At 34.0% G+C, this 27,544-nt stretch overlaps 1 protein-coding gene and 1 pseudogene across 2 annotated transcripts; both read right to left on the bottom strand.

Moving 5' to 3' along the window:
* Positions 1-1,776: 1,776 nt before the first annotated feature.
* LOC143532480 (katanin p80 WD40 repeat-containing subunit B1 homolog KTN80.4-like) lies at positions 1,777-9,386 on the bottom strand. Its single transcript, XM_077027515.1, has 18 exons — positions 9,184-9,386; positions 8,501-8,631; positions 8,315-8,432; positions 8,013-8,239; positions 7,820-7,922; positions 7,293-7,363; positions 7,112-7,186; positions 6,887-7,030; positions 6,558-6,783; positions 5,727-6,278; positions 5,497-5,556; positions 5,275-5,393; positions 4,852-4,977; positions 4,631-4,705; positions 4,416-4,528; positions 3,157-3,273; positions 2,362-2,430; positions 1,777-2,290 (listed from the first exon to the last, which is right to left on the bottom strand). Exons 1-18 carry the CDS (start codon positions 9,212-9,214, stop codon positions 2,227-2,229), a joined length of 2,421 nt encoding a protein of 806 aa, XP_076883630.1. The 5' UTR covers positions 9,215-9,386; the 3' UTR covers positions 1,777-2,226.
* A 7,736-nt stretch (positions 9,387-17,122) lies between these two features.
* On the bottom strand, positions 17,123-26,884 carry LOC143532481 (guanine nucleotide exchange factor SPIKE 1-like; annotated as a pseudogene). The gene is made up of 29 exons (XR_013135183.1): positions 26,801-26,884; positions 26,503-26,665; positions 26,321-26,409; positions 26,135-26,247; positions 26,008-26,063; positions 25,812-25,909; positions 25,582-25,719; positions 25,185-25,496; positions 24,878-25,120; positions 24,612-24,779; positions 24,299-24,534; positions 24,101-24,170; positions 23,838-23,999; positions 23,541-23,648; positions 23,418-23,455; positions 23,199-23,343; positions 22,973-23,099; positions 22,707-22,900; positions 22,457-22,587; positions 22,277-22,352; positions 22,068-22,178; positions 21,794-21,976; positions 21,564-21,707; positions 21,325-21,513; positions 20,881-21,228; positions 20,384-20,716; positions 20,129-20,313; positions 18,638-19,609; positions 17,123-17,723 (listed from the first exon to the last, which is right to left on the bottom strand). The product of XR_013135183.1 is annotated as a guanine nucleotide exchange factor SPIKE 1-like (transcript).
* Positions 26,885-27,544: the final 660 nt, after the last annotated feature.

The following is a 27,544-nucleotide window of genomic DNA, read 5'->3' on the forward strand; positions in this document are numbered from 1 at the left end:
TACTTGTGCCGCCGCATTAAACCCCTATTGGAATGTTAAACAACGATTGAGGAAATATTCGACAACTTAGGTATGCACGAGATTGACCCGAAGTTGTCGACGGAAGCGAATGACAAGTTCAACAAAAACCTTCAAGACCTTTATGACCATTATTTTCAAATGTATGGTCCAAGCACGAGATCGTCTTTTGTGAAAAAAACAACAACTAGTAGGCCGTGCAATGACCCACTTATAAACTTGATGAATGGGATTCGTGAATCGGCATCTAAGAGGCAAAGAGGAAACACACCAAGTAGCGAACTTGGTCGATATAGTGGAGCAAACTATGTTGAGGGCACAACGGTCGACGAAATTCGCAATATTGATTTGTTGGCTTGGTGGAAAGGTAAACAAAACGAATTTCCCATTCTATCCGCCATGGCTCGTGATTTGCTTGCCGTACAAGCCTCAACGGTTGCTTCCGAATCGGTTTTTTCTCTTAGTGGGAGGGTGTTATCTATGCGAAGAACAAAACTAACTCCCGAGTCTCTAGAGGTTTGCATTTGCCTAAAGGACCATCTGGATGCGGTGGATCGTGTACAACACAAGGCGAACTTTGAAGACGAAATACCAATAGAGCGTCATATTCATGATGAGGAGGCGGAGGACGGGGTTTCTTCCGATAACGAAGACGAGGGTGAAGACAAGAATGAAAACGAAGAAGAGTTGTAATTATTTGTTTTGGTAAAATTATTTGTAAATTGTTCAAATAATATTTAGTTTTGATTTGTTTTATTATAATTACTTTTGTTACTCATGAATAATTTTTGTTACTTTTTTAATAACGACGAACATTTTATTTATTTAAAAAGTAACTATTACAAACATTATTAAAACATAAACGATACTAAACATAACAACTAAAACATAAAAAACAAAGTCCGTCGTTTTAATCCGGGAATACTTATTTTTGGGTTGTAGAGCCGGACGACTCTCCCACTTCCGTTTTTTTAGCTTCCAAACTTCTTTTCTCTCGACAATACTTATTCGTATGTTTTCGTAATGTCGAGTTGGACCCTGCTTTAAGAAACTTCGAGCAATATTTGCAACGTGCCAACTCATGTGAGTCGGTCATGAGACACAAATCATAATGAACCCAAACATCGGGGCATCTTGTTGTTTCGATCAACATAACGTCATCATTAGTTGCCATTTGTTGTCGGTTTAAGGTTAATTGTGGTTTGGAGTGTGTTTTGGAAGTGGTTTAACAAGTACACAAACAAACCTTGCTATTTAGAGTAAAAAAATAACCTATTTATAATTAAAAAACCGGTTCCAACGGTCAAAAACGGCTATATAGCCGTTGGAACCGGTTCCTAACGGCTATGATATTTAAATTTCAAAAAAAAACGGTGGAACCGGTTTTTACGTAAAAACCGGTTCCGGTTCATACCCTACCCGGTTCTTAAAAGTTAGCATATCTGGGCATCGGTTCGGGTCGGGAACCGAACCGGTTCTTGATTGGAACCGGTGCCATTTTACAACCCGGTGTGAAAAAACCGGTTTCGAACCGGTTGGGGTTTTCCAGTTGAACCCGATTTGTGCACCTCTACTTCCTTGTAGGGTAATATTATAGTATAGTTGTAATTATCATAATAATGAGCACCAAACTGTAGTATTAATTGGATGGTAGGGAAAACATCATCATTCCTCAATGAGTTTACAAGGAGACGGGAGACTGACTGTAACACCATAGACAAATCTCAAATCAGTCTGGCATTAGGCTCAAGAAAGACGTGGACTTTAAATATCACCAATGGGTGTTTTTCAAGCCAAAAGGTGGGTAGTATTCACAACTTAAAAAGAACCATGCCATGCCTACTACAATCAAGTTACACAAAACAAATACATTTTGAACGTAATCAATCTCAACATTAATCAACTGGTAGTATATTCATAAATGAACCAATGGATCATTATCTCCTCACTCAAATAAACTCAAAAATATTTACTAACTTGGACACGTCTCGATTAGTCAGTCGTTGACTCCTTGACCGTAAGTATGTCCGGCTGTTTGGCCTCCAAAAACTCAATTAGTCTTCGAAGGATACATTAGCTTAGTTAATCATGATTATGCATGCACAATCAAATGTACATCATCACCCCAACACTGCAGTTGAACTTTTCAAATTTTCCTAGCCTAAAAAGCAAACCCTAATCTGTTTCAAGTAATTCTTTCACCCAAACTCATGACACTTCTTGAAGTGCAAGATTCAACTCATGTGCTAACTTGGCAATTGTTCCGCCCCGTCTAGAAGAATATATCATTGTTTAGATGCCTTTTATTAAATCTTGGAAAGAAAATGTGAAGCGAAAACACACCTTGTTATGAGTGGCAATGAACGTTTGACCTTTTCAAGCTCCAGATAGCACAGGTTGCACCGCTCCAACCTGCAACAAATTATAATTTCAAAACAGACACAAAACAATTGGGATTTGATCTAAAACCTTTGATCGATCGTATATAACAATTAGCCAAAAACTCTTTAAATAGACTAGTCCCTTATTCACCAAGCAACCCTAATTTGACTAAACATATAAACTAAATCAAACTTAAATTAACCTTACAAAATTTCTAAACAAAACAAATACCAAATAAAAAAACATGTATCAAAAGACTCAACTACCCCTAGACCTAATTCAAAAATTACCAGACAAAAAACTTCAAATTTTGACCAGTGACCCACAAACATGGTTGAAACCATCACTTTCAACATGTTTGGCAATTCCCAGTTGTTAGGTAATTAGTTTAAAAATATACTCCCTCCATCCCATTAAAAGTGTCATGATTTGAAAAACACAAATTTCAAGGTAGATTGAATGATTACTTTTTTTGCTTACCAAATGACAATAATGCCCTTGGAAAATGGGTCCATCAATATTGTTTATTAATGCTAGTTGTGAGAGTTTAAGGGTAAATTTGGAAATTGGTTAATAAATCTTAAAAGTGGACATTTGTAATGGGACAAACAAAAAAGGAAATATGGACACTTTAATGGGACGGAGGGAGTACCATTTAACCATTTAGAGACAAAAGGATAACCCAAATCAACCAATCCACCCATAAACAGGTCGGAATTGCAACCGGCAAAATTAATTAATGCAAGTCTAACATACCTTTGCTCTGCCTCAATATCAACACCAACAGAGGCTGATGCTTGTAAAGAGGAATATATCACCGAACCAAATACTCGTACCAGTTTAAGCAGTAACTCTATTGATACTCCCCGATGCCTAGAAATAAATAAAAAAATACACAAGATCAAGAAAGTTAGATAAACATATATCATCGCTTGAAATTCACAGCATGAAACAACAATTCACTTTTTGTGTGGTCACAAAGAATGTATCGTATTTTTTGGTAAGCTTTCGTCTTTCATTAAACAGCATTCTAAATATTTGAGCATTGGTCAGATACGCCCTTTTACTAATATGTTTGCCTACTCCAATGTATTTTTTGGATGCCATTTGATGTTACAACTTTACTTAAATACATCCACATGGACACAATCTTAAACTTGACTTTGTACTCAACATTTGGATTGTAAGTGCAACCTCTTAGACCATCTTTAGGTAGCCATGAAAAATTAAAAAAGAAAAAGGAAAAATCAATTTACCATCACAACCTGGTTGATGTGGCAATCTTGGGTTGCCATGGGTTGTATGGCACATGTCAGCCCATAAGTGGTTGTATGAATTTTCTTTTTTTGTTTTAGCAACAATTAGTTTTATTAATAATTTGATTTTTGTTTAATTACTTATAGTATTTAACCTTTTAAAAAAAGAATATAAAAACAGTCTTCTTTATTTTTTTTATAAACATTTCAATATAAATTTTTTTTAATATAAATTTTTTCAATATGATTTTTTAAATTTTTGTTAAAACGGTCTTTTTGTTAAAACTTGTAAAAAAGTTATTAGATTTGAAATGAAATTTAATTGTCTAGTTTCATAAAATCTAAAAAACAGTATTGTTTAGTTTCTTTTTTTTGAACATTTAGATATAAACATTTTTATTTTTTATAATATATTTAATAGAATAAATTAAAAACTAAATCACATATATATATATATATATATATATATATATATAAATAAATAAAAGTTGGGTTGGGTTGGGTTGGGTTGTGTAGGTTGAAGAGAAGAAATTAATTTTCTATTAAGGTTGGTTTGGTTTGGGTTGGGTTGTGAATAAAAATGGTCTTAGACACACTCGACACTGGATGCAGGAACATATAAATTAAAACAAAAATAAATGCGAAAAAACAGGTTTCCTAAAGTAAATCTTTTTTGTATTTGCCAAAAAGAGATGTTACTTTGTGTTTTCCATATAGCAATTAACGCTATCTTTATAACTAATATGCATAATCATATACCTATCCATGTCACTGTCCAGGAGGCTATTGAGGAGAGGCAGTAAAGAAGAACAAACATCCAAGGTGATGGTATCAATCTTTTCAGTCAAAAGGCTGATAATATCTGCAGTTACCTGCACCATTATACAAAAGTAGGGACTCAGAATTTAAAATTTTATCCAAGAAACAAAAATTATAAACAAGTAATACGAGTGACACAGAAACAAAGTGCTCACAGCATGATCAGACATTCTCGACAATGCATTAATGGCTCCTTTAATATCATTTCTGTCCCAGCATCTACGAATCATCTGCAGACAACATAAATAACCATCTGTTTTCAAGTACTCTTCGCAGCAATAAGTTTAATAATTATATAACGGATTTTTGTGAACTAATGAGCATGACATGTTTGTGTAAAACTTCCAAAAAGAATAACTAACAAAACATTAGTAACCTGTAGCTTGGCTAGACGAGTCTGCATCGAGGATACAAATTGATCATGTCTTCCCATGATATCTACAATGGCATCGTCCTCTGATATGGGCCCTGTTTCCTTCACAGTGGATTCAGTTAACTGTTTCTGCACAAATTGAATATTATACGAGAAGAAAACAAGTGAGACCTTATTTTGAAAAAATAATAAATAAAACAAAACAAGCGTCTGCACTGACTGTATAAACGTTTTTAAATAATAATTTCAGTGCAGGAGCTGTAAAATATTACTCAAATAGCTAGTTTACAATTGTAAATTTATCAATTTTGCATGTTAAGGACCTAAAGTTACGTCAACAATTTGAAGACAGTCCAAAAAAGTTACACTCTTTTAAGTAACAAAGATCAAGTTTTATTAAAATAAAGACAAAAAAAAGTGTCATACCACAGTATTTGGTAGCTTATTGACAGTAGAGCTACTATCAGAGATGCTTCTAGAAGAAAGAGTGTCATAAGGAGGCCTTTCTTTTCTGTCCCAAGTAGAAACAAGTGTACGTGTTCTTCCTGGATATAAAATATTTATCTAGTTTAATATCATCAAAATTCATGTTTGTTGATGGCTTAACAATTGAATCCATTAACAAATATTGGCATTGTACAGTTATACCTGTCCGTTTTCTTTCCATAGAAAAAGCATCTCTGTTTGCACGTGGAAGACGTCCTTCATCTGCAATAATTCACACAACAATATCTTTAGTTGCCATATTTAGAGATAGAGCCATGTTAAAAACTAGCTGAAATTCCAAAATCCAAAATATATATTGCAGATTTGTAGATGCATTCAAATTTTTGTTTATAGGAGAACAAATATACAAGTTCAGAGAATTATAGACTTACATATTTCAGGCTGGTAGCTTGGGACTGACTCATTTGCTATATTCTGATGACGACTGTCATTTTCAAAGTTCGACTCTTTTGCAGGAATTTCAAAAGCCAAGTTTTTCATTGAAGTAAAATTATTTCTGTCAGCTACTTGACTTGATTCAACGTCACTTGGGTCACTCACAGATTGTACAGAAGATAATGGTTTCTCTGCTTCATTCTTGATATTTGTAAACTTGCGAGAATCAGATGTTTTTGAAAGTACAACCGTTGGTGTCACTCTTCCAGAAATACCCTCTCTTCTTAATTCCACATTGTTTCTTGGCACAATTACAGGTGCAACATCTAACCTATTAAAAGTTGATGCATTTTGTGTTGATTGGTTTTTTGTTACAGGTGCAACATCTAACCTATTAAAAGTTGATACATTTTGTGTTGACTGGCTTTTTGTAACAGTTCGCTTTGAAGCAGTTGGTGCACTGCTAGCTGAAACTGAAGCAGTTGGACTGATCTTCTGGACAACATTGGGATAAACCTTTTGAGGAATACCAGCTACATTTCCTGTGGCTTCATTTAGTACACAACATAGTATTAATGTCTTAAGCATTACACACAAGATAAATAGTAGAAACATAATGCGAATTTGGGTTTGAAAGAACAAAAAAAGAAACCACGAAGAAATTCATAAATTGAGGATGAGGGTATTTTGGTCATTGTACTTGGGGCAGGGGCGAAATTGTCAAAACTTTGAATATCACAATGACCATTTTCACAATTTTAACCAAACAGCATGGGCAGATACCATAACATACTCCAATTATCAAGTAGAGAACAAAAAAGACATACATGAGAAGGTTTTGTACTCCTTGTTAGTTGGTTCTGAGTTTTGAGTAACTGAAAGCCTCCCCAAGGATTTTGTTTCCTTTGCAATCGGATCTGAAGTTTGTGAAACGGATAGCCTTCCCAAACTAGGTTTCGTGGTATTTTCAGCCAAAATTGAGTGGTTTCCACTTGAGTTAGATATTTGGTCTTGATGACCGTTAGACTTTGAAACTTTATATGGTTCAGTTCTCTGCATGAAACAAAGGTTGCATGAGAAACAAGAGTCTGAAATGCAAAAACAATATGCCATAGTCAAAACAGTCAAACTAGTAACCAAGAATACTATATATTACCGAGATATCTACAACCCAAACTCCTACACAGCTTTGATTGTAAGAGCAGCCAAGAAGCTTCCCTTCATGCATATTAAGATCTGACAATTTTGACCATCCCACATCCACAGCATCATGAGTTCTAATTGGTTCCCATGAGAACACCTGAAATACATATAATGAGTATGCTTCGCAATGTTTTGTAACTTTTTTTTATCAAAAGATATGCATATGAAAAGATACCACCTTTAGGCTCTCATGCAAACCACATAGAAGGGTTCTCCCATCAGGATTGAATGTCATACAACGTACTCCACTGGTCTGAAATGAAAACAAAAGGAAGAAAAGTATAATGTGTGTCCCATATAATACAAAATGGAATTAGAAAATGATATTGTCTAGACATATAGACCACACGGTATTTTACCTCTGGACCAGCAGAACCTATGAGTTCCAAAGTCTCAAGATCCCAGAATTTGACGGTTTTATCAGCAGAACCTGACGGACAGAAATGTAAACAAAAAAGATTATATTATGCTTGAAAAACGTAGTAAGTATAAAAACATATATTTACTGGAGTGATTGACTATCATTGCAATAACCTATACATAAAAGATGAACCAAAATTTAACATAAAATATATTTATGTTCTCATTGTAGTCAAATAAGAATTAATAACGATAAAAATTAACAGCAAAGAAGCTGATTCTTAACAAGCTGCCAATCTTACAAGGATAATTCATTAAGCTGATTAATACATGAGTAGGATAGTATTGTTTTCATTGACAGCATTTAAACACAAGAAATGCTTCTTCTTGATCAACCATTATCAAAAGCATAATAACAATTGAAACTCTAAAAAAAACTGCAAACTTTTTGTTCACATTAACAAATCAACAATATTGGCACCAACAAGCACATGAAAACAAGCATTTGCAGCATAAAAGTTCCAACCTGTAGCCATCAGGAACTCGTTTGGATGAAAATCTATGCATTGGACCTGGCCTTCATGAGACTTGAAATCATGTAATAGCTTTCCCGCAGTTAAATCCCACAGCTGTCAGAGCATTCCATATTTCCAGCATTATATAACCATTTAATTTAGACATGCATTATGAAAAAAATTGAAAACAAAAGGCAGTCTGACCTTTACACTGTTGTCTTCTCCACCAGAAACTACCCAACGACCATCAGGTGTAAATCTTATTGCATTCACACCCCGTGTGTGACCTTTGTATGTATGTATACACCCTTTCCGTCTTATATCCCATATTTTTAAATTTGTATCTAAAGACCCCGAAGCAAAAAACTCCCCAAATGGATGGAAATCAAGTGATATACAATTCGACCGATGACCGGTAAGAGTCCGAACAACTGCGGAAAAAAAATGAATAAAACAAATAACAGTCAATAAACTAACAGATTACAATCATCATATAGCAAACATACTTTTTGCTTCTTCTAAATCCCACAACTTAATTGTCCCACTTGCAGCTCCAGCTGCTACCAGTACTTCAGAAGAATCCAGGCTGACAGAATCAATTCCACTTGAATGGCCCGACAAACTCTGTAGCACCAAAAAATGAGTAGAGATCCAGATAAACACATAAAACGGCAGTATGATGTGTAATTTACCTGGATAGCATTTGGTTTTCCAATAGCCCATAGATTAACCTTGTGATCTTCGCCTCCAGTAACAAGCAATCTCGAAGATTTTCTCCCGATTTTTAAACAATTCACAGTGGAAGCATGAGCTACAAATTCCTCTATAAATGACATAAGGTTAAGTTCACAATTTCCACAACTAGACTCAAAACTTCCCTATATAAAGACAGAACCCTAATTTCCAATAATTTCTGATTCAAATATACATACATTTAGCACACATAAGATTTCCTGCCAATTTTTAAACAATCCACAGTGGAAGCATGAGCTACAAACTCCTCTATAAATCAAATTAGGTCAAGTCCACACACAAAGCCCTAATTCCAATAACTTCGAATTGAAATCACAAAAATACATACATTTAGCATATATAACCCAAAACACTTCCCTAGATCACGAAAAGGCCGAGCGAAGCATTAGCTACAAATTCTTCTATAAATCAAATGAAGTCAAGTTCACAATATCCACAACTAGATTCAAAACAAACCTCCCTATATAAAAACAAAACCCTAGCTTCCAATAATTTCCAATTGAAGTCAGAAGCATACATACATTTAGCATGTATATATAAAGAAAAGAGATTGAATAAGTGTTTAAAGATGAATAGTAAAGGAGAATGATAATAATAATAATAATAAGCAAGTAAAGGATACGTAGCTTATAAGCACGCTTTGTGGTGGCCATGAATATATGATATACAGAAACCCTAACTAGATCTTCTTATTCTTGTTGTTGTTGACACATTTGATTGATCTGAAACCCTAACTGGATCAAACAAGTAATGAGGAGGAGGAGGAGGACAGGTGGCAGTTGGATTTCTGGTGGAATCCCATGAGAAGAGAAATGAAGGGATTCAAAATTTGTTGAAAGGAATCTGGAATTATTATTATTATTATTATTATTATTATTATTATTATTATGTAAACAAAGAAGAAGAAGAAATAAAGAGTGTTTTATTTCAAGATCTCAACTCAAAATAAAATGAATACGAATGTTTTTGAATACTTTACTAGTCGGACGACAATCGAGATGTCGTTTTTACCAACAACCAAACCAAAGAAGCTTGAGAGGGAAACCCACTTACATGGATATTATTATGGCTTGAAGATGACATGACCCCACAGTAAATAAATATAACTGAATCTGAAGATGAATTTTTGTCATCATTTTAAATTATTATTATTATTATACGAATTTAATTTTTTTTGTTTTTTATTTTCATGTAAAGGATGTATGAATACAGAATATTTGTAATCAAGTTGTATATAAGTGCAGGTATTTAATGAGGACTCAAAGGAATTCCTAACAATTATTGGTTATGGTTACTTGATGATGGTATTTATATATTTAATTCAACATTTTGTGTAATTATGGCAGAACTAGGAAAAAACATGATTTATTCGTTCCATATTTCATGTCTAATTATTTTTTTTAGTTCCTTCTCCGGATTAAAGCATTAATATGTTACAAATAAAATCATTTATACATTACTGATTCTATGGCTTTTTGTTTGAAGATTTCACAGAATTCATTAAGAGAGTTAACGAAGTAATACAAAATTGTTGTTCAACCATGAAGTAGGACATGTTTTTCCTGAATTATGAGCCGATTAAATAAGCTATATATGTGTAATTGTTTATCCATATTCTTAATGTTGTCAATACTTTGTAGGGTGAAACGTGATAGAATGAGCTTAAAACTTTTTTTAGCAAGTTCGCTAATTATTGAGAGTCAACATTACTTTTGAATAATACATAATGCATATACAATCAATATAATTATATCAGAATGGAGATTAATAAGGAAATATAAATAAATCTATACATTTTTTCATAATATCATAACCATGGTTGATCAATGTGATGCTAGTCCATTTGATAAAGGCGCATGCCTCTCAGTTGGGAGGTCACATATTCAAACTTCAGCACTGGTGTAATTTATATTTGTTGATTCAAACATGTACCTCTCACATGGATGGTCATAGGTTAAAAACACATTTTGTTCATACTTAAATTTGTCAATGGAGGCTCGAAAACTCACTAAACATGTTTTTTTAAAATCGTTCAGTATATTTCTTATATGCTTACTGATGAATAAATTACATTTTCAAATGTCGTAATCACGTATAAGTCCTCATACATTTCTTTGCTCCCTCCAACTATTGGCACTAGGCCTATCTCATAAAGTGTAGCCCCTCAAGTGCTTCCCCACTGTGTCATTCATGTGAACTAGTATCCTTTTAAATTTAGGTTTCTAAAACGTGTTTTTGCCACATTTGTGTCACCCTGCTTTTGTACACCATTCATCTTGATTGTTCCCTCTATAGTGTTCAAACAATTGATCCATCTACTCCATCTTAGGACTCTTCTTTAAATTTATAAAAATTTAATAAACAATTGGCATCAAACACAAACAATTTGTTTGATGTTTATTAAATTTTTATAACTTATTTCTTTTACTGTTCTAATCAAATGATTTTATTCATTTCCTAATAAATAAAAGTACTTTCAAACTCTTCAAATCGCTTAACTATGATTTTAACCTCTGTGAGAAATTAGTTTGATCTATTAAAGACATAATAATAGTTTTTAACGACTAGTTCAAACAAAACCCCTAGAATAATTGCTCATACAGGGGTTAGATGTCGTGAGGCCTAATCTACCCAGTGGTGTTTCATCCATACTTAAATCCAAGAATATGATATATAAGTGGGACTCAAACCCGTGGTGTCAAACGAAAGAAATCCTTAGAATACCTAAAGTCAAACTCCTAACCACTCCACCAAAATAAAAATGGCTTATTCGCTATCTATTAGTCTAACAAAAACCTTCGATTTATTTATGTAATTGTTTCCATCTCTTTAATCACTATTTATATAAATAAATACAACTAATTACCATGGTCGAGGTAAGTTTTCTCATATTGATGGTGACGCTAGCTATCATCTAACTCTTTGATGCTTGACATGATATTAGACATGACCCCTAAACTCTTCACCAAATGTTTTCGTTTTTTTCTCAACCACCTCCCAAATCATCATATGCCCTCCATAACAACCTATAATCAAAAGTATCTATATTGTATAATTGTTCATGTGCTTGATCTGCCAAAATATCTATAGTTGCTAGCAAAGGTGTTGCTTGACTCTATGGCATTGAGTATGTAACATTGATCCAAAATACACCATGCGCATTTGTTACTTAAAGGATATGAGTGTTTCGGGTATACATATTAAACAAGACAAGGATGGTACCGTTAAGCTATGAAAACATTGTGATGAGTTTTTATATGTTTCATATCCCCTCGTCAGAAAGCGGCGTTTGAGTGTCTTCGGGCTCCTCCGGCTCAAGATTTCTTAAGTGTTCTCCCTATTGAAGGATTGGGCCAACATATGTCGGCTTTGGAGTACCGGGCCATCCTGAAGTATCGGTTAATGATCCCTTTGTTTCCGGTAGATGAGCCGTGCCCGGTTTGCCGTAAGGTTTGTTTGGATTCTTTTGGCGAGCATGCGGTTCACTGCAAAGAGTTGCCTGGGTTTAAGTACAGGCATGATTTGGTGAGGGATATTCTATGCGATGTTCTTAAACGAGCCAGAATTTCGGCTAAAAAGGAAGCCCCCGTAAACTTTCTTACGGATCCTCAAGAAGGAAGATCTACATTACGACCGGCCGATATACTTGTTTTTGGGTGGGTAGGGGGAAAATACGCTTGTGTCAACCTCACAGGAGTGTCCCCTCTTGTTGGGATTAGGGACACTGGATTTGTAGCAGGCCAGACAGCATTGAAGACGGCATCGGGCAAGGTTGCTAAACACGAGAGAGCTTGTTTGGAGAATCAGCACGTGTTTATCCCCCTTCGCCTTTGACACTTTTGGCTTCTTAGCTTCGGATGCCGTGGACCTTTTGAATAGGGTTTAGAAAGTTGTGTATAGTAACGTATCAGCCCATAAGAATCAAAACTTTGTTTTTAGTCGGATTGAGTTTGCTATCCAAAAGGGGTTTGCGGCGCAGCTTGTTGTCCGCTTACCTGCCACTTCATTGTAAATCGTTTGGATGTTTCTATGAAATATAAAAGGAGCCAATAAAAAAAATTATATGTTGATTTTGAGATTCTAGCAAGAAGATGCATTCACCGAAAACAAAATCATGCGATAACTCATGAAGTTGAGATGATTGTGTGTAAAATTTACATTAGGATGATTAAATTATAAATACATGTATAAAGTAATTCTTTTGTGATAATTTGGGCTGAATGGACTAGGCAGATCCATCATCTTTTTTCGACCATGGCCGTTTTTCTTCTGTCATGAATATCTATTAACTCGAAATATAAACTTTTGAGTAAACACTTTAAACTTATGCACTAAACTCATTTTTATAATATAATGTTTTACTTAACATTTAAAACTGTAAACTTCTTACGCGGCGGTCGCTTTAAATCTTTATATAACATTGATAAAATTTATTTGTTATACACACGCGTGCGCTTACACACTTATAACGTTTTAAACCAAATACAATAAATAAACAATAAACCAAACACAATAAAAATACAAAAAATACGCATGAACTTCCTAAACCAAACCCAATATAAAATTAGAAAACAAACATGTAGCAACCTAAATTAAATTAAAATCTATTTGATGTATGAAAAATATGAAATAATTATCTAAACCAAAAATATATATTGGAAATATGTATCACTATTGGTAATTTGAATCTATGACCAACCACTAACATAGATATGAACAAGTAACCATTAGAACAAGGAAATTAGTTTTGTTAAGTTGTATAGCAAGATTTTTCTATTAAGTATTATCATTGTCATTTGACTTTCGAATACAATAAGCCTATCGAATACATGATACTGGAAGCTATAATGTAGGCCTACACCAGTTGGTCTGATCTTTCGATTGTTTTGGCAGGTTTCCTTCTTAAGTTAACGGGGGTATCTTTTAGGTGTATTTCAGAGTGTTCACGTATAAAGAAAGAATGAAATTGAGGAGAATTATTTTGCATACATATATGCATCGGAATTTTCATTTTTGTATATTGTTTTGTTATTTCTGGCCGCTGTTGTTTTGCGTATGTATGATATTATCAACTCATCAAAATTAATTATGTTTGGTTTGAGTTAACAGGTCAATATGCATTTTCATCCATATTTTCATTTTTATTTTTTAACCATATATTTATTTGTTCTTGCGGGTTGCTGCTCTGAAATATATAATACATGGGGTGCTGTTATGTATTCAAGGTAATAGGAAGTAAGCTAAAATTATGTAAAGTTGCTCTACATTTTTCACAACAATAATTTCAATAGTAGGCAACAATAATAATTGGAATTCAATAATAACTGGAGTTCTTTATATAAATAATCAGTTATTCTTTTCTTTTATTATTTTTCTTTATTTTCTAAATAATCATATTGCTATTTTGAGTTGAAAAGATTTTACATTCGTGTTTGTGTTTGTTCATTTAACTTTAAACGAACACGAAAATTTATCGGGCAAATATTTGTGTTCATTTTTAAAAATGAACATGCTCACGTCAGAAAGTGAAGACGTGTTAGCTGACATTATACACAAGGAATTTTTAGCAACGGGAGAGGAGTTTCTTTTGTTTCGTCAAAAGTGAATGGTTAAAGAATCCAAGAATAGCTTGTGTCGGGTTGTGCTGTTTCGTTGGTATTATATGCAACGGAGTATTGCACATAGCAAATGCAGGTGATTATCGTGCGGTAACGGCGAAAGAAGAAGATAGATATGCTAATGCATTAAAAGCTATTAGACTTTCAGAAGAACACAATGCAAGCTTTGAGTCAGTTAGATAGGAGCTAAAATCATTGCATCCATATAATTCTTCAGACTGGTGCTTTTAATCAGTTAGAGAGGAACTAAAATCATGCATCCAATTGATCCATATCATTCTCCAGACGGCGTGGCATAGAATGAGGTGATAAACGAATCTCTTTTCCCATTTCCTTTTAACCGGTTACATTCTATACTAATCTTATATATATGACCTGTTATAGAATCAAAATAACTTATTAACCCATTTCAGTATTTTTATGCCAAAGGTTCACGCAGTTGAATGTTATTTCACCCGTTTGTCCTGTTATAAAGTCAATAAGGAGTGAAAAGTCATCTGGTGGTGTTGAATGGGGTTGATATCTGGGTTTCGTGTTTCGGATTAATCAGTCTGGATTATTCGGGTTTTGATGTTTGAAAGCCTAACCGAAAACCGACCTTAATGACAATTGTTTTTCAGGTACAAGAACTTTGGATACGAGTGAGATCAGGTCGAAACGTGTTGGATTGACGTCTTGCGGGTGCACTTGGTCTCTTCAAGATCTCTTACGGGTGGTCAATGGTCCGCCATCAATCTTACCCCTGAAATTTTTATTTATTTATTTATTTAATTTAGGGATATGAATTTTTGTATCAAACAAGTTACTTATTTTGCAGCCATGGTTATTTTTATGGGACCAAGCATAAGATTTGCCGAGTTCATTTTTTTCTTTCAACTATCTTACAAGTAAACTGACACTTTTTAATTACGGTGCGTTGTTACCAAACAATTTGGGCCTACTAAACAAGTGAACAAGTCAATTTGAAGTGTTTTTGACTTTTTGGTTTGACTTCAATGAATTTTTATATTTATAATTCTTCTTCTTTATTTGCTTTAGGGAAAGGCTCAATGATGTATTTATACTCTATTTCCAGTAGTATTGTTTCTCCACTGATTTTTAGTTCTTTAACAAGTAACGAAATTTTTAATAGATGCTTTATTTTTTATTGATTTTAAAGAAATTGAGTTTGTGATTCTAATTGTATCATGCAACATTATTTTTATATTTTTAAAGAGATTCATCTCGCTAGAGTATGTGATTTAGTGGTTAATCCGACGTCCATTGCGGTGTTCCATGGTTACTGGTTCACCAATTAGATTTTAGGATTGAAACGAGAGACTACAAAGGTTAGTTTGTGGTTTAATAAAAAGAATCAAACTTTGTTATGAAAAGGTTCGCTTTAGAAAGTATTACAGCATAACCAATCTGGATTACCATATATTACACTATATTATAACAATTGACCAGGTCTTCTTTTTTAACTCTGATCATATTCATAGATTAATCTCTACAAAATATAAAAAGTAATTATTTGAAGTGATCTACTTATTGATAGCATTGATCACTACGAACTAAACTTAATTTATTTATATATATATGATGGTTGTTTTTGGTTTTTCGTATCCATCATGCACGCACGGTGTTCATAACTTTCATTGGTTTACTTTTATAATATCTTGGTTTTATTATCAAGATATACATAACAAACAAAGTAATATAAATTCAAATGAAATTTACTGCCTGTAGCGTTATAAATTTTAATTTACATCATCCTAAATAATTATAAATTTTAATTTACGTCATCCTAAATAAAATAAAATGAATATGTAACTCAAAAAACTATCAAAATCCGGATTCAAGTTATATATTCACAACAATATTAAAAATAAAATCTAAATAAATTACGTAACACGCGGGCTAAAAGCTAGTATGCTATATAATAGTATAGGCGATTCAAGAAGGTTGCAAATGACACCTATGAATGTGATAGCTTGAATATAATTGATAATTATTGGTGTTGTGAGCTAATTCAAGAGGGGATTTTTTTTTCCAATAAATATATGTTTGGTGATAAGAGTATACCTACTTTCAACTAATAAATAAGATATTTAGATATTATTCGGTTTGATTATTCAAAAGAAGTTCTAAAGGTAATTTAGAGTTGAATAATGAGTCTCATAGGTTCACATTCGAGTTAAAATAAATAAATAAATAAATAAACACAAACTTATTCAAGGTCGAGTTTACAAGCGGATTAATTAAAATCACATGTAAAAATATTACTAGAATTATTAAATGGAAGTTGAAGCATTTAAAGAATTTTTCTAGTTTCAAGTCAAACTGAAAATCTTATTGCTTAACTCGTAAAAAATAATTTCCGTGGGCAAAATTATTTATAGAGTTGAGTAGAGTCAACACAAGCTCATATAATATTTGAGCTTGGTTCGTTAAAAGGAACATACATAAAAAAATATTTAGACTATATTTAATATTTTTTTTAGAAAGGCGGTTGCATGTATACCTTCTCCATTTGACGTTGCATGGTTTGATATACCAACATATTGTTCATGAATATCCATGGCATACAGGCATTTATGGCTTTATACGGGAGTATACCATCGCACTCGCCGCCCTATACAAACATATACAGTCAAATTACATCACATCAGATTGGGATCGGGTGGGGTGTTTGATTAGTGGGATAGGTTTGTTTGTTTAGCCGTTCCTTTATTAAGTAAGTTTAACATCTTTCAATCACAATCATAGTATAATCAAGGCGATGGTTGGCGCGAAATCTAACAATCTTGGCCATCAAGTTATGTAAACGAATTATTGTAATCGTAACCATTAGCTTATCTAATATAAAAATAAGTTCAGACGGGTAGGCTTTCCATAAGACTACAACTTGTGAAATTTAAATTTATACTCATTTGATTAGGACTGCTTAACTAAAAGGCAGTTATAATAATTTTGTTTTTTTTCAAAAACCTGACTTGATAGACTGATGGAATATTAAATATAAAAAATAATAATAGCAATAAAGTATGAGTTGAAAAAAAATACCAATGAATGATTCCAAGATTCCCCAACAAACTAAACTCACAAATGAAGCAAGCCAAGTTAGTATATTTCTTAAAACAATTAAAAAAATATAATTACAAGATGTTCTATTCAATAAAAACCAAGAAACCTAAAAAACCAAACATTATCATATATCAACCATGGTACATCAACAAATGACTAAAAAATGCAAACATGCAAACCACCAAACCAGCTATGAACTTGATACAAATACAATACAATACAATCAAAGCTCTGAAAGAATTGCAGGAATGTAATGTGACAACTCCGCAGTGAGCGACTGAAAACCGTTGACCAGTTGCGTGTGGAAATCTTGATCTTCATCCCCAATAAGTCTAAAATGCACGCGTATAGCGCGCTTGCAAACAGCCATGAATTCAAGAAGAGCAGCAATCAGTTGCTGCAGCTCCTGTGACCAAAGTCTTGTTGCAGGCTCTCCTGATAAGAAAGCTGTGCACACACTAAGGACTCCACTGTTCACCTACACAAACATATTAGTTCATTAGTTAAAAGTTTACAGGCGGCGATGCCAACCCATTGCCTTGCGAATGGGTCGATCTGAGTTGTGCTTTAACATAAATGGGTCAAACAGGTTGAAAGTTGCTTGTAGTAATAATTAACACATTTATTAATTGTTAACTATTGATAAATAAAAAATGTCAAAAAAGTGTTTGTGGCTCCCCTCCCCTCAACTTGCCAAACGGGTTGAAAGTTGACACGAGTGTATTTTATATGCATGCCTCTTAAATCATATTATATTATTATTAAAGAAACCATATTATTATTGTAGTAAAATATTTCTTATAACCATATATCACACGCTGACTATTTATAAAATAATAGCATAATAAAGTGTTTAGCTGACACAAATATTTGTCGGCTGACACAAACACAACCCGCAAATTTATATAAAATAGTCATATTTCAATTATAATTATTATATTCAATTATAATTATTATACTGATTTCTATTTTAACTTCAAATTTTTGCCATAAAATACTCAACAATTTAGTGTTCGCCATAAGACAATTTCTAAAAGAATAAAAAAATAAAGGGTCAAATGGGTCAATCCCGAAACCCGATGGGTTGATACAAACACAGCCCTTTTAAATAAACGTGTTCGCTGTTCAAACCCGAGCCTGTTTATACTAAACCCAAACCCACAAAATTCATGTTAGGTCCATGTCGTGTTAGAAATTAACATGCCTAGGTCAACCCAACCGACCCGACCAATACAAAAAGCACCCATTTTCACCCGAACATGTTTTTTAGCCGTTACAAAACCTCCCACAAACCCATTTTGCAACCTAAATTCAGACATTCAAGCAAAACTAAAAAGTTAACTCAGAACATGAACGGAATAAAAAAAACTGATTAAAGTAATAAAAACTCACTTGAACCGCAACAGACCCCTGAAGTATCCTCTGTAAACTCTGGAGACGTGGAAGCTGATCACCATCAGAGATATGCGGCTCTTCAAGCTCATTCCTTAACGCAGCAGTTCGGGTCTCAATCATACCAATAGCATTCTCCACAGGAGAAAACTCAAGCGACTCAGATGTAGTAACCAAAAGCCGGTTCACTAAAGCAGGAAACGACCCCTCGGTTTGAACCACGGTCCGTCTTTTCCACTGGTCTTCCAACCCACCTTGAGTCTTACCATTTTTAGTAAATGGAGTATCAAATAAGAACTGGTCAAACACACGAGCCCGAACCGAACCAGTCGAAAGAGAAAAAATCCTCTCCCTTCTGCTTCCCAAATCCTCATCTTCCATAACCGGATCAACGGCTGTGATTTGCAGATAACACACACCAGGCTGCAATTCATCGGCTTTTACTTGTCGGGAGTCAGGAATTATATGCAACGTGGGATTACCGTCCATTCTTAAATCATAAATATGACTAAGTTTTTCCATTATGTCACCTAATCTTACATCACGAGGCTCTCGGTATACATACTCCTTTTTATCAAGTTTCCCGAATTTTTCACCGTAAAATCCGACACGATAATATGTGGCGTCTGTGAATGGAATTGGGCTTGATTCTTGTTCTAAGATTGATTCATAAACGTTAGTTAGCATACTATGGCATTTGGCTAAGAGTCCATATGATCTTCGGCTTTTATAAATGGGGATCACGAGTTCCAAAATGGACCCACAAAAATGAAATAATTCGGCTTGAGAGAAAAGCTCATTTGCCAGCTGTAAATATTTAACAGCCGAATCAACGGTCAGTTTTGAAGCACCGTACCCTTCAACTTCTGCTGCTGATGTCTCAGATGTGATCTCGGTGGAACCATTGGACACATTTTGCGGAGTGCGGTCACATGATTATTGCTCCAGACTCCATTTCTGCTTACAAGAGCCCGCACAAACATTTTCATGACATAAATTTTAAAAAGATCTTTGTGCATTTTGGATAATATCATATACGCCCTTACAAATTTAATAAGTGACCATTTTACCCTTATTTTTCTAAAACCTTAAAATTACATATATGCCCATCTTTAACTACAAATTTTATATATACCCACTTTTAGCTTAATTATTTTTACCCATAAACAATTGTTTTCTCAAAAAATTAGGTTGCTTATCGTTCAATTATCATGTGATTATACCTAGTTTGATTCTGATTCGAACATACAGATTCGATTGTTCGATTATCTACCATCGAGAGAGGGTTTGCTTGCTTATACATCGTGGATCAAAATCCAAACTAAGATTAAGATTTTAAACAATACAATAGAAAGGGGTAGAATGGTCACTAAGTAAAAAATCATTAAATTTGGGTATATATGATATTTTTAGTTTTGGTTGGGTAAATTTGAAAATTTTTAAGTTTGTAGAGGTATTAAATATAATTAATTCTTTTAAAAATTATTTACCTGCATTACAACACCAGCTACAGCAACAGCACACTGCGCAGCTTCAGCCCATGATTGCATCTCCTGATGTGCATCACATAAATGCAGCAACCACATTATATGAAGATCTGGCACTGGCGTAAATGCCATTGCTAGTTTATAAAAACTTTCTGCAGCAGTATATCCATCTGTGTTCATAAGTGATCCCTGTGGTACATCAACCAACCAATAAGATAAAAACATAACCAGAATCATGTAAAAGAATCTTGAGACTTACCAAAAGTGCATGTTCCAGGCTGGCATCAAGAGCAAGAAGAAGGCTATTGGATAAAAATTTGACTTCTGACCATGACCACCGGCTTTCAGTTGACCCTTCTGGAATGTCAACAAGTGAAGTTTCTGGAAGCCCACATTCTTTCAGTAAGTTTTGACTTGTGGTTTCATCTGCCATTTCTTGTAGTGATTTTCTAAGACGTCGTGCTTCACCACTTTCTTCAAGGGTTCCATCAGACTTCATTTGAGTTACTTGGACGTCTGACATCAGCTCTGATATTGTAATTGTAAGCATGGCCCTTAATCTTGCTGTTTGTGTAAAGTGAGAGAAAGAACTCTGCCAAAGTAAATGACAGTTAGTGGTAATTGGATTACCAAACTGAAACAAACGAGTTTAACCCAAACTAATGTCTTAAGTATGATTACAATAATAATGTTTTAATAATAATAATAATAATAATTATTATTATTATAATAACAAAACAAACGGCGTACACATACCCTGACAAGGATCTGCAACCCAATCACAGCTCGTTTCCTGATATTTTCATTACGGAAAACAGCAAGTCTAAGAAGATGAAAAGTGATTTGCTTTAAGAACCGATCATTTTCCCTTGCCATTAATGTTGACCCATGAAGCTGAAAAACATTGTCGAACACTGGAAATAATGAGTTCCAGAACGCCACTGATTGACTTCGCGCGAAAATACTCGTAAATATAGATGTAATGCAATCCAACTTTCCATAATCAGTTGTAATACTATGTGATGCAGCAGCTTTAGAAAACTTCTCAGTTATTTCCAGGATTTGAAGACTGATAGCAGCACTAAGGTTTTCTTCCCAAAGTTCCTGAAACAAAAAAATATCATAATCATTTATAATTGACATAAGTTTCACCATAATTACCAAACTACCACAATACCACATGTGTTTCATTTAACATACAAGTTTTTGCCTTAAAACTGGATGTAGGGATTCCCGTAGAGCTTGACTTGAAGCTCCTATTCTAGAAGATTGAGCTTGAGCCAAAGCTTCTCTTAAGGAAAACGGTTGACTCGGTGAGCTCAGCTGTGAGTTGACTCTCTGCCACAAATACCCATTCTCAGATGCACCTTGTGCTGCAATTAATGTTCTCTTAGGTCATTTTATTATACAAATTGAAGAGATAATATAACAATGCATACCATAATTTCTTGGCGAGATGCTTCAGATAGATACTGATTAATGGCAGGTGACAGCCTGTCAGAGTATTTTGGAGACATAGGTGCATCAGCAATTGGGCTCCTAGAACTGCCGCCAATAAGCATGCTATCAACACTTTTTTTGTGCTGCATTGTGTGAGACAATATCTCAAAAGTGTCACAATATGTTAACCTACAAAATCTATACATAAGTTTAGGTAGTATGAAATAACCTCAAAAAGAATTAAGCAATCTTCTAGTAGTTTGAAAAACAGTCTTGTTCGGGCAACATTCTGCTGCCAGGCCTTTACCAGTGACGCGTCATCAAGGTTACGTAGTATTTGTAAAACTACAATTAGCACTTCACGTTTTTCAACAGCACTCAAGTTATAAAATACTGGCATTTCATCCAGTATCTGCAAAAAACAAGAAAGTAAAATTGCTAAATTAAGATGTGATTGTAATAATATCTTCAGCATATAAGAGGAATTCAGCCATCCTAATTACCCGTCCCACAAGTGGAAAATATAACTGGGCAATATATAATTTATCCTCTGGCTTCTGGTAACGAGAATCAAAATCATGCTTGCATAAGAGAACTACCAAAATCCTAGCTGCCTAATAACAGAAAAAAGAAAAAAAATAATGAGGGACAGCAGTAATTTACTGAAAATTATATATCCATACAAAAGGGAATATTATTAATTTATACTCACTTTTGCCCGCTGAGGTAAATCATCATGATCCCATGTTAGAAACAGTTCTTGAATTAAGACAGATGAAAGGTAGTTCCTGTAATAAAAGCATATTTAATAAAATAACCAAATAATTATACATGACAAACAAACAAATATATATACATATAGACACACACGCGCGCGCGCACATGCACACACCTGTCAGAAGGATCCCGCCCAGGCATTTCAACAAACAGATCATGATCACAGATGATTTGTAGAAAGGTAAGCTTGCAATCATGCAAAACTGACTGACAAACACCAGAGAACTTATCAAGGTATAAGGACACCTGCAATGAGCAGAATCAATATAGTAAGTGAATTGTTTGATGCTTGGAAACTAATATAAAATAACAGTAAATACTTTTAACTACGCGTAATTAGGATAAATAAAGAGTAGTAAACCTACCAATTCAAAAACTTGGCGTGGCTCAATGGTTGACAAAAGATCATAACAAAAGAAAGCCAAACTGCTGTTTAAACGTTTTGCTAAAGCTAAACCCCGTTTACAACGTTCATGCACTTCTGTCAAAAGGCAATCATATAATTGCATAATGCACCTAAAAACACTTTTTTTTAACTGCATTGGTGGGATATCTTCACCTGCCAAACAAAAAGTAAATCATTAATCAGATTAGGTTTAGAAAATCAATCATTTATGATTAAAAATAATACCTAGAGGCAGATTATGATACATCAGATGAGTCTGTTCTAATGACATTGTCTTTACAATTATTTCAAGGAAAAACCAAGCCATTGAGAGTACATCATCATATACTGGTCCAACTCGATAGCCTTTGGCCTACAATGAAAACAAATAAACAAATAAATTAAAAAGGAAGATCTTTGGCTCCAAAAACCTATGATAATTAATAAATATATATATAAATAAACCAGTCACCTTGCTACGAGCCAGACTTCCCCACACAGTTGACAAACCAGGATATACTGGAGCTTGTCGACCACCAAAATCATCAAAAGCATAATCCACATAGTTGACCAAAAATACATTTCTATCAGCTTCATCAACCGATTCTTGTTGTACTCTATGGAAAAAGATATGCACCATTTTAAATTAATAAACAAAAAAAAACTTAATCATGTTAGTGTCTTTACATACCGTGTCAAGATATTAACCATAGCTCTGAAAGCAGCAACCTGTCAGAGAACAGAAAAATAAATCTGGATCAAATACAAATAGTAAATTAATGTTTAATCAATTGGGAAAAATAAACTCACTCACCTGGAGTGTTTCTCCACCATTGCCAATAAGATGGAGAAGCATATTCAATATCGGGTGAAGAAACTGTAGCAGTGCAGTTGAATCAACATTTTTCAAACTATTGATTGCCTGAAAAAGAAGTTGAAATACTGAATGAAATAACAGATTGACCAGAAAAGTTTTTATACATATATACCAAACTATATACATTGGGTTAGAGGTCTATATCCATATGATGTAATATTACCCTATTACAGATGGTAGCACTAACCCAAAGAAATAGATGAGCCAACATTAAAAATAAAAATTAAAGAGTACCTCAAGGAGTTCGGAACCCCAAGGTGGGCTTGTGCGAAGAGTGTGTCTATCATATTCAAGAAAAAAATCCCGTATACGCTCACTAACAGGGTACAATGATGAACAAAGTCGTAACCGTAAACGAAAGACACTTTTCCCGTCTTCCAAGCAATCCAACCTCTCCTATACCAAGTTATAGAGGGTTAATACGTAAATCAACAATAATGATATAAATATGTAAGATATAGAGGGTAAATTGGTAAATTAACAAAAAGATGGCATACCTTGCCACTGTCTTGAAGATAGTGTGGAACCAGCTCTTTCATGATTGGTAGAGAAATGTCAGATCTTAACCTACACAAGTTGGTTTAAAGTGTTGCAATTAATATGACAAATAATATTGTAACTATTAAAACATATAACTATATAAGAACAAATACAAACACACAAAATACTGTTTCTAACTGCATGTAAAAACTTACTGAGCATGTGTTGATAACGGAAGAGCTGCATATCCAATAATTACCGGTTTGGGGGCTTCTAATTTTGTTTGAAGGTCAACATGGAAGAAAGTGAACAAAAGGTGATGTTGTGGGGTCCACATAGAAGGAAGTGAAACTTTCAATTCATCATGGTAGCAAGCCACCCTACTTCCAGGAGCAACTTGTGTGTGGGCCCATTTTTGTAGGGATGCACCTGGCTCCCTTGAATACATTGCCTGTTAAATTAAACCGAATTTCAGTTTTGTACCAAAAAAGAAAAAGTTATTGTAAAACATGCTATATGTTCACCAACCTCTAGTGGCAGCTTTCTGATATCAGCATCGTCCATTCTAAGCTCAGTTCTTATAAACAAATTCCTTTTTCGGCTTAAACTGACAGTCAACGGGTAGACATAAAGACAATGGAAAAGCTCTGAAAATGGCTCGTTTCTTATCATTGTGCGAAAGTCAAAAGCTTCAATCTGTGAAGTTCAGGGTAATATACATAATAATCAAAGAAAAACATAAGAATCAAATGATATCTTGTTCAAACACACCAAAAACAAAAGGTCAAACTTACATCATGAGTTGTCACGTCTGCATGTCTTGTTGAACCGGAACCGTTTAGTGGTTCTTTATGTCTATCTGAATGAATGTTGTGCCACTCATTAACAGTTGAATCAGTTTGTCAATCACCGTGGTCATGTTGATTGGTCAAACTTCCATCTGAAGCATTGTCATATTCGGTGTTAGCAGCTTGAATCTTTTCTATTTCCAATCGTAACACGCCTTTCACAGGCTTATGAACCTTCCGTTTGGGATCCTGAAATATAAACAATTATAAATACATAACCAACTTGTTTCATAATATAATCATGTTGGTTTACCAGGAGTGAATCCTCAGTATAGCTCTCTTTGACTTTATTTAGGTTCGACACATCAACCACAACAGAATTGCCATTCCAATAACCCGTTTGACCATTTAATGTGACTTTTGTAACTGGTTCAGAGACACCCTCTTGCAAACTAGCTCCCGATAAACTATGAGCAAGTGGGCTGCTAGGTGAAGCGGACCCACCAGAAGCCAAACCATTGTTGCTTTCAAATAATGGAATAATTTCCCAAGAGAATGATTCTCTGTAAGGCATCATTCTAGACCAAACTTGTAGCTTTTGCTTTTCTCTCTCAGTCAAGTGAACCTATTTCATATAGTGAAACATCAATAACCATTTTTATCATGTTTATTAATCATATGTCACAGTTATTAATAGTGTTGTTACATACTGGTTCTTTGCATGAATAAACAGATGGAGTCACTCCGCCTTCTTCAGTAGCACACTTCTCTAATTGTATAAGCAGGCAAACAGATGATGACGGAGCGTCTAGATAAAATAGTCCACGAGATTCTGATGAACTACCAGCCTGGACAAATAATGGTAGGATTAAAGTTCTTGATATGATTGCAGTTTTGCATATAATTAACCTTAAAGAGAGGCAATATTATTGGTGCGTACATCCTGCATTTCAGATGGAAGAACACGAAAAATGAAGTCTTCTGACAGCTTTTCTCGTTTATCTTTATTGTACAATGATATAGTACCATAAAACGGCTCTACAAGAGAAATTTAGCTGTAATCAGATATATGTATACACACACAAACACAAACTAATTTCATAAAAACAGTATACACAAATTAGAAGAATCTTTACCGACTAATCCAGCTTGAAATGACAAAGAAAGAACTTTTACAGAAATCTTCAAGCCACTACAGACACGAAAAACATATTAGAACAAATAAATAGATGTGTGTGTTTCTAAATTATAGAAGATCTAAACCTTGAAGACTGTGGCATATTAGATTCCGGAAGTCTTTGACCAAATATCATTGACCTCTCGTTTTCCCAGTCAAATACTGGTTCATAAGCAGGCAGAGGGGATTCACCATGGTGCTGAATAAAGATTTCCAATTCAATAACCAAAGTTATCCTAATTCATACATATGAATATAAATACAAAGATAACCTCTGTAAGTTGTCGACCAGAGGTACTAGGCACATCATCATCACTGTTATCTTCAATCTTATCTTGTCGAGCGTTAGCAAGATGCATTTCTAGTTAAAAAGCCAAGAATAAGGTAAAAATAGTTGATAAAAACTCTTTTTTAGTTTGCATTACACATATAATACTCTGTCCACGCGTATTACCTGTTTCAATATCAGTATCAGGCCCTTCAAATATCTGGTTTAAAAAGGATATGCTGCCAACACTTTCATAATGTCCATACTTGTTTTCGTCTTTTATCCAATCAGTTTTGTAGCACTGAAAAAGTTCATTTAGATGTGGCGACTGCTCTAAATTTTCATCAAGCTGCAAATAAACATGAGCAATAAAATTCTGAATATCCATTAATTAATTATTCATGGCACACATTATACTGGAACACAAGCCACCTTAACATCCTTAAGAACGAGTAATAATATAAAATTGATAGCAACAACATACCAATGAGTCAATATTCAAATTTTCAGCGACCTGCTGGCGGGACTTTCTTCTAAAACGATGGCCATTAGAAGACATGTTTTTGGCCTAGAGTAATAACACACACCCAAAAAAATCCACATGGTTATTAATGTTTAATATGTTTTTGTAGAATAACATGACTGAAAAAGGGGTAATGAAATTGAGATTATGATGAGGGATTACATCAATATATAACATCATAGAAATACAGAAAATTATCAAACCCAAAACCTACAAAACAAAAAACACTGTCTCACTTTAAATAAAAAGCGGGAATGTTTTCGTATGATACATAATTTGTTAAGTTTTTATTTCTTATAACGTGGTTCATTAATGTCATTGTCGTCACCGTCAACGGTAACAACATCATAGCTGTAATCATCATATGATCTATTTCGTCACCTTCAACTTCCATTTTCGGCATAAAACAAATTCATGTATTAGCTAGCATTAATATACATACTCATTATTAGTCATTACACACCGAAAACCTAGACTCGTTGACATTACAAAATCTACAGAATTATTCGCAAATTTGAAACAAGTTCCAAAATGTAGAGCAAGTATGGTACAGTGTATAGCCTAACAGCAAATGCAGAAGTAGTCATGAGATGAAGAGAAAAGTAGTTGATTGATAAATTGAATGAAAGACGTAATAATGAATGTAACTGCAGAGTAAACTAAACGAATTACAATAAGCAGCAGCAGAAATGAAGTCAAACATCG

This window comes from Bidens hawaiensis, unplaced genomic scaffold (genome assembly GCF_021521415.1).
Source record: "Bidens hawaiensis isolate Kalapana, Puna unplaced genomic scaffold, B.hawaiensis_p1.1 tig00009447_1, whole genome shotgun sequence".
Taxonomy (NCBI): Eukaryota; Viridiplantae; Streptophyta; class Magnoliopsida; order Asterales; family Asteraceae; genus Bidens; species Bidens hawaiensis.

Coding starts and splice junctions, on each gene's coding strand:
- LOC143532480 (XM_077027515.1), bottom strand. CDS start 9,214: ATGGCCACCACAAAGCGTGCTTATAAGCTAC. Junction 7,031..7,111: donor GTTTGCATGAGAGCCTAAAG/GTGGTATCTTTT, acceptor TATGTATTTCAG/GTGTTCTCATGGGAACCAAT. Junction 4,529..4,630: donor CGAGAATGTCTGATCATGCT/GTGAGCACTTTG, acceptor ATAATGGTGCAG/GTAACTGCAGATATTATCAG.